At 36.9% G+C, this 14,508-nt stretch overlaps 1 protein-coding gene across 4 annotated transcripts in view; it reads left to right on the forward strand.

Annotated features, from left to right (window-relative positions):
- The window catches only part of ttbk1a (tau tubulin kinase 1a), a 64,699-nt gene extending 50,766 nt beyond the window's left edge, over positions 1-13,933 (forward strand). For all 4 annotated transcript variants that reach the window (XM_087273906.1, XM_087273905.1, XM_087273907.1 and 1 more), the window contains 2 exons: positions 7,491-8,971; positions 12,603-13,933. In XM_087273906.1, coding sequence (XP_087130032.1) covers positions 7,491-8,971; positions 12,603-13,047 — 1,926 coding nt within the window. In that variant the 3' untranslated portion in view covers positions 13,048-13,933. The remainder of the gene's footprint in view (positions 1-7,490; positions 8,972-12,602) is intronic.
- Positions 13,934-14,508: the final 575 nt, after the last annotated feature.

Below are 14,508 nucleotides of genomic sequence, written 5' to 3' on the forward strand. Positions count from 1 at the left end.
CACCTTGGGCCTTAAGGGGTTAATAATAGGCACACTGTAAAAAATGTAATGACAAAAAGTCTAGACAACAAATATGTTTATGTTGCTTTAACTTACTTTTAAAAGTAAATCAAATTTCAACTTAGTTTTGTTTTTTAAGTTATGCAAAGTTTAACTTAATATTTTAGTCCATTGATTGATGTAAGCTGAGATCACTAGAAAAGTTTATTTGAATTTAAGGCAACAAGATTTTTTTTTTTACAATGCAGGTTATAAGCCAGTTATTAATAGCATGAATTGTGACCTAAACTAAATTGTTACTGAAGTTACCCAACAAACTTGTTTCCTTAAAAGCGACACGTTGACTTAACTTCAAAAAATGAACAAACCTGTTTTAAATTGGAACTGTTAAATTGACTTAATTTGAATAATGACGCACAAGTCATTTTTAAGGCAACAGGTTTACTCTTTTTGAAAGTAGGGTCAACTAATTGTTTTAAAAGCAATCTGCTTGTTAAGTGTGATCGCTAGTCCAAACGCTATATTAAACTGTATGGGGAGGCTCAGCAAATGCTAGTATTAAACATTTACAAAGCGATGTAATACTTTCGAATATCACAATCGCTATATATATATATATATATATATATATATATATATATATATATATATATATATATATATATATATATATATATATATATATATATATATATATATATATTTATTTATCAATGCCTGATATGAGATGGCCAGAAAGTGGTTCATTTTTTGTAAATTGTTAAAATATTGGTGTCCGAGACTGTTGTGTACACCATGATTTTATATAATATTCACTTTAATGTGTGATTTAAAAGGTGATCATAAATGAATATTTTGTCAATTCAAATGACTAGCGGCTTCGACCTGGAAACAGTATTTCATACGTCACGGCTTAACAAGCGGATGGGTTTACTCAGCAATGTTTACTAATCACTTTTCTGGATTTTGACTGTGGTTTGCATATCTTAGAATGCTCAGCACTAAACATTAAAGCTATTTAGATGAGCCTGGTCACTCGCCAGATGTTGCTTTTACAGCTGGTTAGAACAAAAAACTCAATGTAATCATGCGTCACATCACGTCTGGGTAGGACACCGTGTGTTTTATGCAGTTGTTTTTGTATCTCGGTTGCATGTGTGTTGCATTTCTGTCACCCTGATTTAATATGCAAGTTATGTCATAGACTTTCATGCAAAAAAACAGCAACATTCGTAATACTATTACAATTTTTTACATAAAACAATTAATTGCAATAGTATTGTATCACTTTCTGAGCCATCGGTCATGTTACATAATGTTCCATACATACACAGGCTTTCAATGTTACAAAAAAAGTTGTATTTTTCTGTGCTCTAAAGGTGCTTTGCCTCACAAAGGAGATGTTATGCAAGCGGAATGAAAGTGTTTTAAGTTTAAAAAAGGCAATTATAGGAGCTAAAGGGAATAATATGTCTATGCTTTTATAACCAATGGAGTGGCAAGATGGAGTCTGATTATCTAAGCTAAATATGAGCCACAGTCATTGAGCAAATGAAATTTTAGGACTAACGTTTGTTTATCTGCCACTTTTTGCAATGATTATAGCCATAGAGTAAGCAAAAGCAAAAAAATAATAAGAATTAAAGCAGTTTTCATGATATAGCGTCTTTTATGTGTTCTGTAATAAGCTTCCATATCTTATTTAATCATATATTTGCGTGCGTAGAGCTTCTGATGCACCATGGAAGCATTATATCTCATCGAATACCTCCTTGTTAGAATTGGATTGGATGCACATGTTTAGTGTCGTGTGTTATTGAGTAGCAGAATTATGTGTGCGCGATTGCGGTAGGGTCTTATGAGTACTGTTTCTCACTATTGCACTTTAAGAAAATAAAAAGACACCGAATTGGAGCCATAGCTGTATTGTAGGCGAGCAAAAAAGCGAATGATTGCAATAAGATGTGAATTGGAGGTTTCAAGATTGAGAAGTGTAAAAGGAGGCGTGTTTAATTAATCCGCCCGTGTTTCTAAAAATAAGGGCGTATTCTAGAAAACGTTATGTACATTTGTAGAAGATTTAATAGCACTTTTGTTGAATAATCTTCATGTTTATGAGGGCTTTGGTTTAGGCTTGAACATAAGTTGTGTTGTGGTAGCAGGAGATTTTTGACAGTATGAGATAGTAAGCTTGATTTATGAAAGTTGGATCATTTATTTCATCTCGCCTCTTAAAATGCTCCTAAATTGTTTGGAAAATGATTTATTTGTGCTATAATTTCTTTATATATATATATATATATATATATATATATATATATATATATATATATATATATATATATATATATATTCATACATTTACATACATAGCGCTTCACTTTTTCCACATATTTTTATGTTACAGCCTTATTCCAGAAATGATTAAATTCATTTATTTCCTTAACATTCTACACACAATACCCCATTATGACAATGATACATTTTTTTTTTAAATTGTTGCAAAATTATTAAAAATAAAAACCTAAAAAATCCCTTTTACATAAGTATTCACAGCCTTTGCGCAATATTTTGTTGATGCACCTTTGGCAGCAATTACAGCCTCAAGTCTTTTTGTGCCACAACCTTGATGCCACAACACTGGCACACCTGTCTTTGGGGATTTTTGCTCATTCCTCTTTTTAGTACCTTTTAAGCTCTATCAGGTTGGAGGGGAAGCGACTTTGTACAGCTAATTTCAGATCTCTCCAGAGATGTTCAATAGGATGATTTGGGCTCGGGCTGGGCCACTCAAGGACATTCACAGAGTTGTTGTGAAGCCACTTCATTGATATTTTGGAGGTGTGCTTTGGGTCATTGTCCTGCTGGAAATTGAATCGTTGCCCCATACTGAGGTCAAGAGCACTCTGAAGCAGGTTTTCATTCAGGATGTCTCTGTACATTGCTGCATTCATCTTTCCCTCTATCTTGACTAGTCTTTCAGTTCCTGCTGCTGAAGAACATCCTCACAGCATGATGCTGCCACCACCATGCTTCACTGTAGGGATGGTATTAGCCTGGTAATTAGCGGTGCCTGGTTTTCTCCAAACGTAACGCCTTTCATTCACTCCAAAGAGTTCAATTTTAGTCTCATCAGACCATAGAATTTTGTTTCTTATGGTCTGAGAGTCCTTCAGATGCCTTCTGCTAAATTCCAGGTGGTGAGTGGCTTCCGTCTGGCCACGTTACCATACAGGTCTGATTGGTGGACTGTTGCACAGATGGTTGTCCTTCTGTTAGATTTTCCTCTTTCCACAGAACAAGACTGAAGCTCAGACAGAGTAACTATCAGTGACAAGCACCTCCCTGACTAAGGCCCTTCTCCCTCGATCACTCAGCTTAGATGGCCGGCCAGTTCTAGGAAGAGTCCTGTTGGTTCCAAATATCTTCCACTTCTGGATGATGGAGGCCACTGTGCTCAGAGCAGCAGAACTTTTTCTGTAACCTTCCCCAGCTTTGTGCCTCGAGACAGTCCTGTCTCAGAGGTCTACAGACAATTCCTTTGTCTTCATGCTTGGTTTGTGCTTTGACATGCACTGTCAACCCTAGTACCTTATATAGACAGGTGTATGCCTTTTCAAATCATGTCCAATCAACTGAATTTGCCACAGGCGAACTCCAATGAAGCTGCTGAAACATCTCAAGAATGATCAGTGAAAACAGAATGTACCTGAGCTCAATTTAGAGCTTCACGGCAAAGGCTGTGAATACTTCTGTACATGTGATTTTTTTCAGGTTTTTTATTTTTAATAAATTTGCGTGTAAAAAAAAAACAAATGTGAAAAAAAGTGAAGAGCTATGAATACTTTCTAAATCCACTCTTTAATATATTTATTTTTAACAACAGAAAGAAGTGTTTCCAAACAGAAAGCAAATATAAATGACAAGTGTATTATTAAATCACTTTCGGAGTGTGTACCGCACCTTTACGCGATCACAGTGTGTCAACAATTATCATATGAGGACAAAACAAAACAGAAGGTATCGTTTTCGATTGGTTTTTGAATATATTTCTGGTACTGTCACAGTCATGGCTTCTCACATGAATGTACTGTTTATATACCCAAACAGGCTGCTAACTCTTGCACTTGTTTTGCACATCTGCTTTTGCCTGGTTTACATCAATGTTTTAGCAGTGATTTAACAGAAACAAAATGAATGATGCAAGAAAAGTCAGTATTTTTGAGAATGTCCAGGTCTGTTGACCAGGAAGTGTTGGAAGGACAAAGCAGTTAAAACTTTGTTTTTGCATGACTACCAAAAGAAGTCGGTCAATGAAAGTAAATGAAAATGTATGACAATTTTGTGTATGCCTTTATGTTTTCATTGTATATTGACCACTGATTTGCTTACTAATCGATCGACTTGATGTCTAAAATATGAATTGATGATATTCTAAATACTGGATTGACAAATAAATTAGCATTGAAGCATAGTAGAGAGAACAGCACTTTGTGTCTCTCTTCCATACTTGTGCTTTTTAGATCTCCCATTACAAAATGTTAGCATGTCCCATATTTCGTTTCATTTGGATTTGCTTTAAGCTCATTTATACGGTTTACAATTATTTTTCAAAGGCCTTCTAGTTCTCTAACTAAAGAAAATCTGCATGTGATGCTTCGGAATACCAAAAAGAAAGTAATTTACACTCCACTAAACTGCTTCTATGGTTTTCAGTACTTGCTATACACAATGCCTTTGTCGCAACTAAACTTTTTTTAAATGAAGGAAAATGCTGTAATATAGCTGTAATGTGCATGTTGTATGATATATTGTTGATTGCAAGGTCATTCTATGTAATCTATGTAGGAAGATCTGATGGATTAAGGACATTTTGAGCAAAATTGTGGCTGTAGAGAGCGAAAAGTTTCACAATGAACTGTTATGTTGATACTGGTTTACAGTTGAAAAGCAACAACGTTAAACAGAACAACAGATATGCTCTTATAAGAGCTAATACAAGCACCAACTGTTGTCAATATTTAAATGTATTCAATATATTTCCAATGAAAAACATCTATGTGTCACTTTGGGTAATAGCAGTAGTGTCAAAGACGATTTGCAGAAAGTTTTATTTTTTCCTTTTGTGTAAGCAGGCAAGTCACCTAAGAACAAGATTTTTCATTTACAGTGACAGTCTGTAATGTAAATGGGCTATGATCTGTTAGATTGATGTACTATAGGCATATTACCTTTTCTATCACAATATCACTGTACAGTATGCTTGTAATATTTCCAAGTAAAGCATGTATTTTAAAGTTTTTTTTTTATTAAAGGATATACTATGTACATACATATCCAAGAAAGAGACATTGAAATCAATCCTGTATACATAAAAAGGCATGTTATCTGGTTGGTTTTAGTCTGTATGTATTGTATAGAAAACCTGTATGTTGGGATACACTTGGCGGGGGGAGGGAAGGGAGCAAAATATGACTGGCTGCTGTAATATGAAAAACTCTTTAACACATTTTTGTGCCTTTTTTATGTATGTAATCTAGACAATCTTGAAAAGCTTGTGTACAATTTAAACAAAATTAAAGTTTGAGAAAAAAATAAATAAATGCATTGTGTGGGTGCATAGCAATGATTTCATCCATAGAAATTAATAAAATGCTTTAGTAAAGCTTGCAGGAACCCAGTTTTTAAGTACTACACTCATATAAAGTAAGTGTGGTCTTCAAAATGTCCAGGAACTTTTTCCTCATAGTTTTTGTTTTTCAAAATCATAGGTGCACCACACATCCTATAAACCAGTGGTCACCAAACATGTTCCTGGAGGGCCGGTGTGCAGCAGATTTTAGCTCCAACCCTAATCAAACACACCTGAACAAGCTTATCAAGGTCTTACTAGGTGTACTTGAAACATAAAGGCAAGTGTGTTGAGGCAAGTTGGAACAAAACTCTGCAAGGACACCGGCCCTCCAGGACAGAGATTGGTGACCTCTGCTATAAACACTCTGGGATAGCATTATGCAATCTTGACTGTGCTTCACAAAGGTGAGTCAGCTTGACAAGACACTTGTAGGAAACACACTCTTTCCTATTCCTCTCTTTATGCATCATACATTTCCTAAAAACACTCTATAAAAGGACTCAATAAAAAACCTGCTAAACTAACTTAGGGTGCTTTCACACTTAGTCTGAATGCCTGGTCCGAACTTAAGTTCGATTGTCCCCTCTTGGCTGGTTTGTGTTTACGCTGTCTTTTTTTTTTCTTTCTGCACCTTGGTACGCTTGCATCATCAAGCAGCTCTTTTGTGGACAGCTGTTGCTAGGTGAAGGCCACGAAAGCAAACCAGCAAAAATGGAGACTTATGCATATCATGGGGCTTTAACTGAATCTTTTGGTTTTGCAACCACAAAAAAACAGCCCAGGCTCATTCTGAAAATGTGTCTCTATGTACATTTCTGGAGACCGTGAAATACATCCCAGGAGGTATGTTTTTGGTTCTAATAAGAGGTATGTTTAATTGACTGACCCATCCTCCATCTCCCCTAAACCCAACCCATTTTATTAATTAATTAACCCCTTACCTGATTTCTGGAACCATTCTTCACCGGACTCGAACCCTGTCATCGTGGTCAACTCCTCTCTGCGTCTCAATTCCACCGACGAGCTAACGGGACAAACTGGTTACAGCGGGAAAGCTGTCCATACAGAGATAATCGGTCAGCTGGTAAGCGCAAAAAAGGAATGGTGGCATACCGCCCCATAGCATTTGCTTAAAAAATTAAATGCAGCCATACGTACCTCTGGCTACATAATTTGCAGTCTTCAGAATTTTATATAGGGCTACGTTTGTTGTACAGTTGGCGGTTCACTTTTGTTGTTTGGCACCATTGCATTCATATCAGAAGTGAACAGGACCAGAGTTTACACGAACCGTATTCCAGACCACCTCAGCATTCACAATAGCTAAACGTACCATACTCAAACGTCAAACGAACTCGGGTGCGGATCAATAGACCTAGTGTAAAAGCACCCTTAGAGTGCATTCCAAATCAGATATTTCAGGGGCACTTTGCAGTAAAAACAATCATGGTCACCATACTCAAGTGTTGTTTCAAACTTAAGTGCTCAAAACTGGCCCCTTTAAAAGGCTCTATGGAATGAAATTATTTCAAAGGATACAACTGATCGATCCTTTGATGAACCTTTAAGCAGGAAAGTTTGTTTGGTGTCACAAAATGCATTTAAAAAGGCAGAAAAAGGGATCATCTTTACACCAAACAGGTACCCTTCCAAATGAACTGCAGTTTTATAATAGACATCACATCTATTTTATATAATGCTGCTCTTGTAATTTGAAGAATTTCTTTTATCCTCACTTGTAAGTCACTTCATCTAAAAGCATCTGCTAAATGAATGCTTGTAATATAAATGTTCTCAAAATGCCTTGTAAATATGGCAGAAGAGTAACATTTATGTTTGTTTGTTGTTTTTTTAGGCCCCAACCCCAAGTGAGCCTCTATTATCACCCACTGACTACAGGACTAAATCCCCATCCTCTGAGAAGGAGATGTTCCATATACTTCCAAAGCTGCAGGCTAAGAGAGCCGACTTCCTTACAGTCATGCTTACAGGAAGCCTTCACCAGCGCCGGGCCTTCACAGCCACACCGCCTGAGACACAAGATGAGGGGCCAAGAGATGATGACGTCACAAAGAGCGAATCAAGCAGCGGAGCAAGTGAAAAGAGTACTGAACGTAGTCAAGATGGGGCTCCATCTACCTTGGTTGCCGATGATCCACAAAAAGAGTCAAAAGAACCAGGTTCGGTTGCTGATGTAGATCCTGACCAAGAAGATGTCTCAAACACCCTTGTTTTGTTTTCACCAGGAGACACGAAGAAGTCACCAAATGCTATAATCAGGGCTGAAGTTGATCAGGGTGTGGGGAGTTTTGATGCCCCTCAAAATGAAAATCAAGGTCAATCAGAGGTCCAGAAACAAGAGGACATCAAGCAAGCAGAGAGACCTATAGATGGAAGGCAAGCCGATGTAACTGGGTTTGACCCATTCATACAGTCATCTAAACCAGTGGTAACAATCTCAACAACTCCAGTGGCCTCTGCCTCAATTGCATCACCCCTTTTCTCCAAAGTGGAGCAAACTTTTGTACACATTGCAGAGACAACCCATCTGAATGTTATGTCTTCCAGTAGTGGACAGGTTCTGGAAGTTTTACAGGAGGTTGAAGGCAAATTACAGTCCAAACTGACAAAAGACAAACCAGAGCCAGGAGGAGGTGCAGCTTGTGTCCAGTCTGAAGTCATCTCTCAGATTCTTACAGAGGAATCTCAGGTACCTAATGTCCTAGATGGGTCTTTGCCAAATGAATCAACTGTAAAGCAAGAAAATCCTACGGATCCTCTATGTGTACAGTCTATGGAACCCATCATTCAAGATTCAACAATTGACTCCAATCAGGACGAAAAACCAAAAGAAGAAATTCAAGAGGGGAGCACAGTACCTGATATTGTTTCTAAACCTCCAAGGCCAAGAAGCAGAAGTCGGATTCCTATTCTAGTCCCGGAAGAGGAGCCAGGATCTGAGAAATCCCTGTCCACCAAAGAACGAATGCGTAGAAGAGTCATGCAGCAAGACCTGGCCCGTCAAGTTGTGGAAAGACATCGTCAGGGTCGCTGGATAAGACTGAATTCCAGGACATCATCTTCGTTATCTTCTGGAGATGAGCCCAAGAGACCTTCAGAGACTCTTTCTACTACAGGCTCGGAAGAAGATGTTCTTGAATCTGATGATTCCCTAAACAAGCTCAAGAAGGAGGCTGAGGAAAAGCACCAAACTGGCTGGCACAGCAGGATCCCTCGACCAGTCACCCCAATAAGGAAGCCTTCGACTAAACTAGTTGTTGCACCTCCTTTGAGCCAACCTGAAGCTGCAAAATTAGAACAAAAAGCAAGCAATGGGTAAGTCTACCTCATTATAATGAAATGTTACATATTTATTAAGAACATGCTTGAAAGACAAGGTTGTGCACTATTTAGAATAAAATTTAAAGCATGTGTATTCCTCTTCTTGCTGTTCCAGTTGAAATTACATTTCAATTTTTCAAATAAGATGTTGCTAATTCAATCGAATTCACCCCTATGAAATTAAAGGGAGCCGTGAACCAAATTGAATTCCAAGTAGGTCTAGGCAGGTGTATGATAGAGCATGTCTAGTGTAGGTTTTGTTGGTAGACCAGTTGCTGGTCCCATTCTGATGAACAGTGACCAACATGCAGCATCCCATGCTGGTCTTATCACATAAAACAAGATGGCTCAACCCTGTTCCTGGAGATCTACCATCCTGTAGAGTTCAGCTCCAACCCTAATCAAACACACCTGAACCAATTAATTTGGACCTGGACAGCACTTGATAATTACACGCAGGTGTGTTTGATGTGGGTTGCAACTGAAATCTGTAGGAATGTTGATCTCCAGGTACAGGTTTGGTCACCCCTGATATAAAACATACCTTATGTTGGTGACCAACAAAGTGCATTCCATGCTGGTCCCATAATGTAAGGTGTAAATTACACTACTGCATTTAAAGTGCTCAGCATAATTGAGTACACCCCATTTTGAAAATAAATATTTTTATCCATTTCTCAGTAAATATAGGCAATGCGTTTTGGTGCATTTAAACAAAACAGATTTATTTAACAGAAATATTTATTAAAATAATATTTTAGTCACCAAACATATTTAGAAATTGAAAGGTAATACTGTTAAATTGACGTAAAATATAAAAAAAAAAATGACAAACTACAAAATTTTAACAACATTTTTTATTTATTTATTTTTTGTTTATCTTGATTTTTTTATATTTTAAAAAAAATTGTTTTTAATATTTTTCTATAATATATAAATTTGGGTGTGCTACTTTTAGGACTGGTATTGTAAGACCACTGATAATGGTAAGCTTATCACTGTCAGACAGTACTGACTAATGTATATGCACAAATGTAATATTGTAGAGCTTTCTATTAAAAAGATGAGTTTAAATGATAGATTTGTGAGGGGTGTACTTTTATATGCTGAGCTCTGTACATCTTAAAATGGCATTTTATAATGAAAATGCACCTTGTCCACACCGGCGTTTTTATAGCATTTCAGAAAATGATATCTGTCCACACTACACTGCCTAAAAGTCTCACATTCACTTATGCTGAGTTCAGACTGCATGATTTTCAAAGTAGTCCCGTCACAGATGTTTTCACACGGCATGACTATTTGGGCTAGTGTTTAGTTGCTGCTTTGTTTACACTGCAAGATGGATTGGCGACAAGGACTTTCACATTGCATGACTTTACAATAGAAAGAATCGCTGACATCCGACCAAACTTTTGTCTCACAGCCAAAAACACGTAGTATATCTTTTGTTTTTAACTGCATAATAAGAAAAAAGCCTTTATTGATGTAGAAAATTTACATATTTGCTTACCTAGGTTTGAAGGGAATAAGCAATTTCTCCTCAACTTTCTTTTTTGACCCGGTTGTGATATTGCTCACATGACATGTCAAACAGACACAGGTGCTCCTGCCAAATTTACTATAGTTTTTCTTCCATTTATTGGGTCCAAATAAACTGAAAAGGAGCGCTTTCAACTTCTCCCCCAGCCTCCTGCAGGTACACACGCACTAGTCTAGTGAATGCTGCTCTCTCATTGGCTGTGGGCGATCGCTGATGGTATTTTTAGTCAAAACTCATTTTACATGGCATGATTTGAATCACCAACAGTTCAAGATTCATAGCATGCCAAATATCTCACAGGCATCGGTGACTCATCTGCGATTCTCTTGGATCGTGTGTTTGATAGTTCATACTGTTTGATTGTCACTAACATGCACAAGCACCGATTTGCCTGTGATTTCAGGCATTTGTCAGCGATTTCTCAAAACCTGTCGGCGAGTCAAAATCGGGACCAAAATCATGCAGTCTGAACTCGGCATCACAGTCTACCTTTTGTGTAATGGTCATGATACGCAGACCAGTCATAGAGCGGTTGTGAATATCTGTGCCTGCTTATTTTAAAAACAGAACTAAATCACCAGGGTTTCCAAACTAAAATGGAGTCTTCTGTAATTTCAAAATGCCCTGTTTTCATAGGTCAAACATGCTGGAGTAGCCTTTAAAAACAAATACTCTTTTTAAAACAAAAAGCAGGGTACTGTATATACACTTTTTTGCTACAAAAATTCCATGACTTTTCCAAGACATTTCCAAAACTTTTAAAGTACATTTTCATGACGTAATGTTTTTATGAAATGTCTACATATACATGGTAAATAATAAAAAACAATGACATTCAAATTTATTACAGCATATCATAGACCACGCAACAATCTATTTTGTTTAAATTTGTTTTTATCTCTATGTAAAATTGATTTTGATCATGCTTACACAGCACTGACAACGTGAGAGCAAGTGTTTGGCCAAGGACAGAAAAGAAGTAGACAAGTAACCTACATTCAAGTTAGGGCTGCACAATATATCGTTTTAGCATCAATATCACAATGTGTGTGTATATGCAATAGTCATATTGCATCATATGCAATGTTGGGATTATAGTTTAATATAGAGTTTAATCATAATGGAGTAAAAGTTTATCATCTGCATGCATTTTTAAAGAGATTGTTCACCCAATAATTACTTACAGTACCCTTTTCATTACACCCTTCACTTGTTTCAAACATTTATTAGTTTTCTTTTTTAAATGGCACAAAAATAATGTAATTGAATAACTCCTATAGTGTTGAAACAAGTGAAGTGTGAGTAAATGGGGAGTACATTTTAATCTTAAAAAGTAAAATGTCCCTTTAAGGCCTGTGATTTTGTGAACATTTCAATATTTCAGAGTTTAAAACATTCGGCTACGAGTCATTTTTTTTTAACTTTAATAAAGATGAAATAATCTACAATGAAGACTATGTAGTGTTGATTATTCAATATCTGTTCCGGAATAGTGAAAACCTGAAAACTTTAATTCACTTTTATCTTTACTATATTTTATTTATCTATGCTTGTAATTTATTTGTTATATATTATTCGAGATTCACTTTCCTACAAAAAACCCCAAACAATCTAAATAAACCCGTTAAATCATCTGGTGAAATTGTATTCACAATGCAATATATATCACAGAAATACAAAATATGCTAATGTCAGATTTTTCCAATATCACGCAGCCCTAATTCAAGAATACAGATATTTGTTAAACTAATTTCCATGACTTTTCCAAAACTTTGTGGGTTTTTCTCTTTTTCCAAAACTTTTCCAGACCTGGAAAATGCCATGTCAAAATTCCATGACTGTTCCAGGTTTTCCATGACTGTATGAACCCTGAAAAAGGCAGTAGTGTAAATGGCACCTAAACCATCATACCTTATGCTGGTGTCTAGCAACCAGTGTCCTATACTGGTCCCATCCTGTAAAACAACTCATGCCAATGATAAGCAATGCTAGTTTTTTAGCAGCAAGTTCTATCTAAATTTTGCACAACACAACTGACAACAAGCTAATGCAATAAATGTAATTTTGTTTGAATCCCTTTAGCCCAAAAGTACAGTCACAATCAGGATCAAGTGCTCCAGCATTTCATGCAAGATCAAAATCAACTCTGTCCCATTCGACCATGCCAAGTGGAAGCAATTGCATGCCTCTCTCCTGTATTCCTGCAGCATCCCGCCGCAGCTTAAGCACCGCAAACTGCACTTTCTCTTCAGCCCGTATAGCTAGTCCCTCGCCCCATAGGCTACACTTGCGAACTGCTGTTATTGAATCCCGCAAGCAACCGTTTGCCCTCCGAACCACTGTGGAGCTCCCATTGAAGTCTAGGACTACTACTTGCAGCAATCCTGCAAAGGACACCAAACCATCACCAAACAAAGCCACCAACACAACTGTCAGGAATCGAACCAAAGCTTCTACTCAATCAAAAAACACAGTTCCCGCTAAAAAGGAAAAAAGCACAAGCAACAATGCAGCTGCAGCCAGATAAGACACTGTGGCTGCTCTATACTGGATTTCTTTCTTCTCAATTACTTGAACATGTCGCCTCAAAATGTCACCCGGCCTATTGACCAAAATTTATCTTTTCAGTTGGTTTAACCTTCTTACTAATGGATCATGCAAATTGTGGATCCTACACCAAATCATTTTATGTTGTACTATAAAATCAAAACCATGTAAAACTTTCCCATTAAGGAACGAGTCTTGGAATATAAAGGAGGAAATGTCACATTAGCTTACATGGTGCTATACTGTATACGTGTCGTTCTGTTGTGCATATTCCATTTAATATATGGTTTTTGAAGGTGTACCTTAATATTAGTTAGACGCCAAGTTGTCTTTGACCCTTGACACGCAATGATGAGGAATCGAGTCATCATCTGACAGAATCATACAGTATAATACCTCTATTTAACCAGCACAAATGAATATAAACCACCAGACACACAGAAAGTTACGAAATCTGCCACATATTCATGACAAATTGCACAAATTTTCTCTGGTCTGCAGCTCGGCCCTCTTTGTAAACCTTGTGATGATGGGCATGCCTTGTCTTTAGCTTGTTACAAGTGTTTGATGAAACTGCTGTATGCTTGTACATATTCTTTTCAGTATTTCTCGCAGAGACTTCTTTATTTTTTATCAGGCAAAGGAAATGGTGGATAAGTATTAGGGTTTTCATTTTGTTAAAGGAGTTTACTGTGGGTTCTACTCAGAGTCTTGTTTTTTTAAGCATGGCAGAAATCACACACTCATAACTGTCATTACGGATTATTTCTAAATGAACAATTCCCACTTTTTTTGCTTTTATTACAATGGTGAGATGTTGGTCAAGATTTTATTGGAACAAAGAGCATAAAAGAATCTTAAAATTATCTTAACTGTGTTACAATGTTTTTTTTTTCCAAGTGAAACATTTCACATCCTCTTCAGAAACACTTTCTACTGCAACACCTTATGAGAGTTTCATTTAATATCCTATTTAACAACACAGCCATTTCAAGCTTATCTAAAGAGAAAGGCCCAATCCTAACTCTGTTTTTGTACCCCTTCCCGTTCCTCTTGGCCCTTGAAACAGAGTGTGAAGAGGAAGGGCTTCAAAATTTACCCCTAAATATGGGACACCACTACAACACCTGCACACGTCATCATGTCATCGCGATCTCTTGCTTCATATGAAAAAGCTCATTCTCAGCCACTAGACTTTTTTGACAGGGGATTCGAGCGTCATCGAGTGTCATCGTTTTTTATTTTAGCAAGTTTTTTTAAAAGCATGACGGTAAAACACAAACGCGGTTATGAATGTATTAAAACAGTTTGTTTTAAAAATTCGCAATAATTACAAAACATGCATCTCCTTCCATGAGCAGCCAAGTTGCCGTTATAGATGGTGTATTTTGGGAATTTTTTGTACCCTTTGGTTTCACATGTGGTCCTGAAAAATCTCTGT

The sequence above is a fragment of the Danio rerio genome, chromosome 11 (genome assembly GCF_052040795.2).
Source record: "Danio rerio strain M-AB ecotype USA chromosome 11, GRCz13ab, whole genome shotgun sequence".
NCBI classification, from domain to species: Eukaryota; Metazoa; Chordata; class Actinopteri; order Cypriniformes; family Danionidae; genus Danio; species Danio rerio.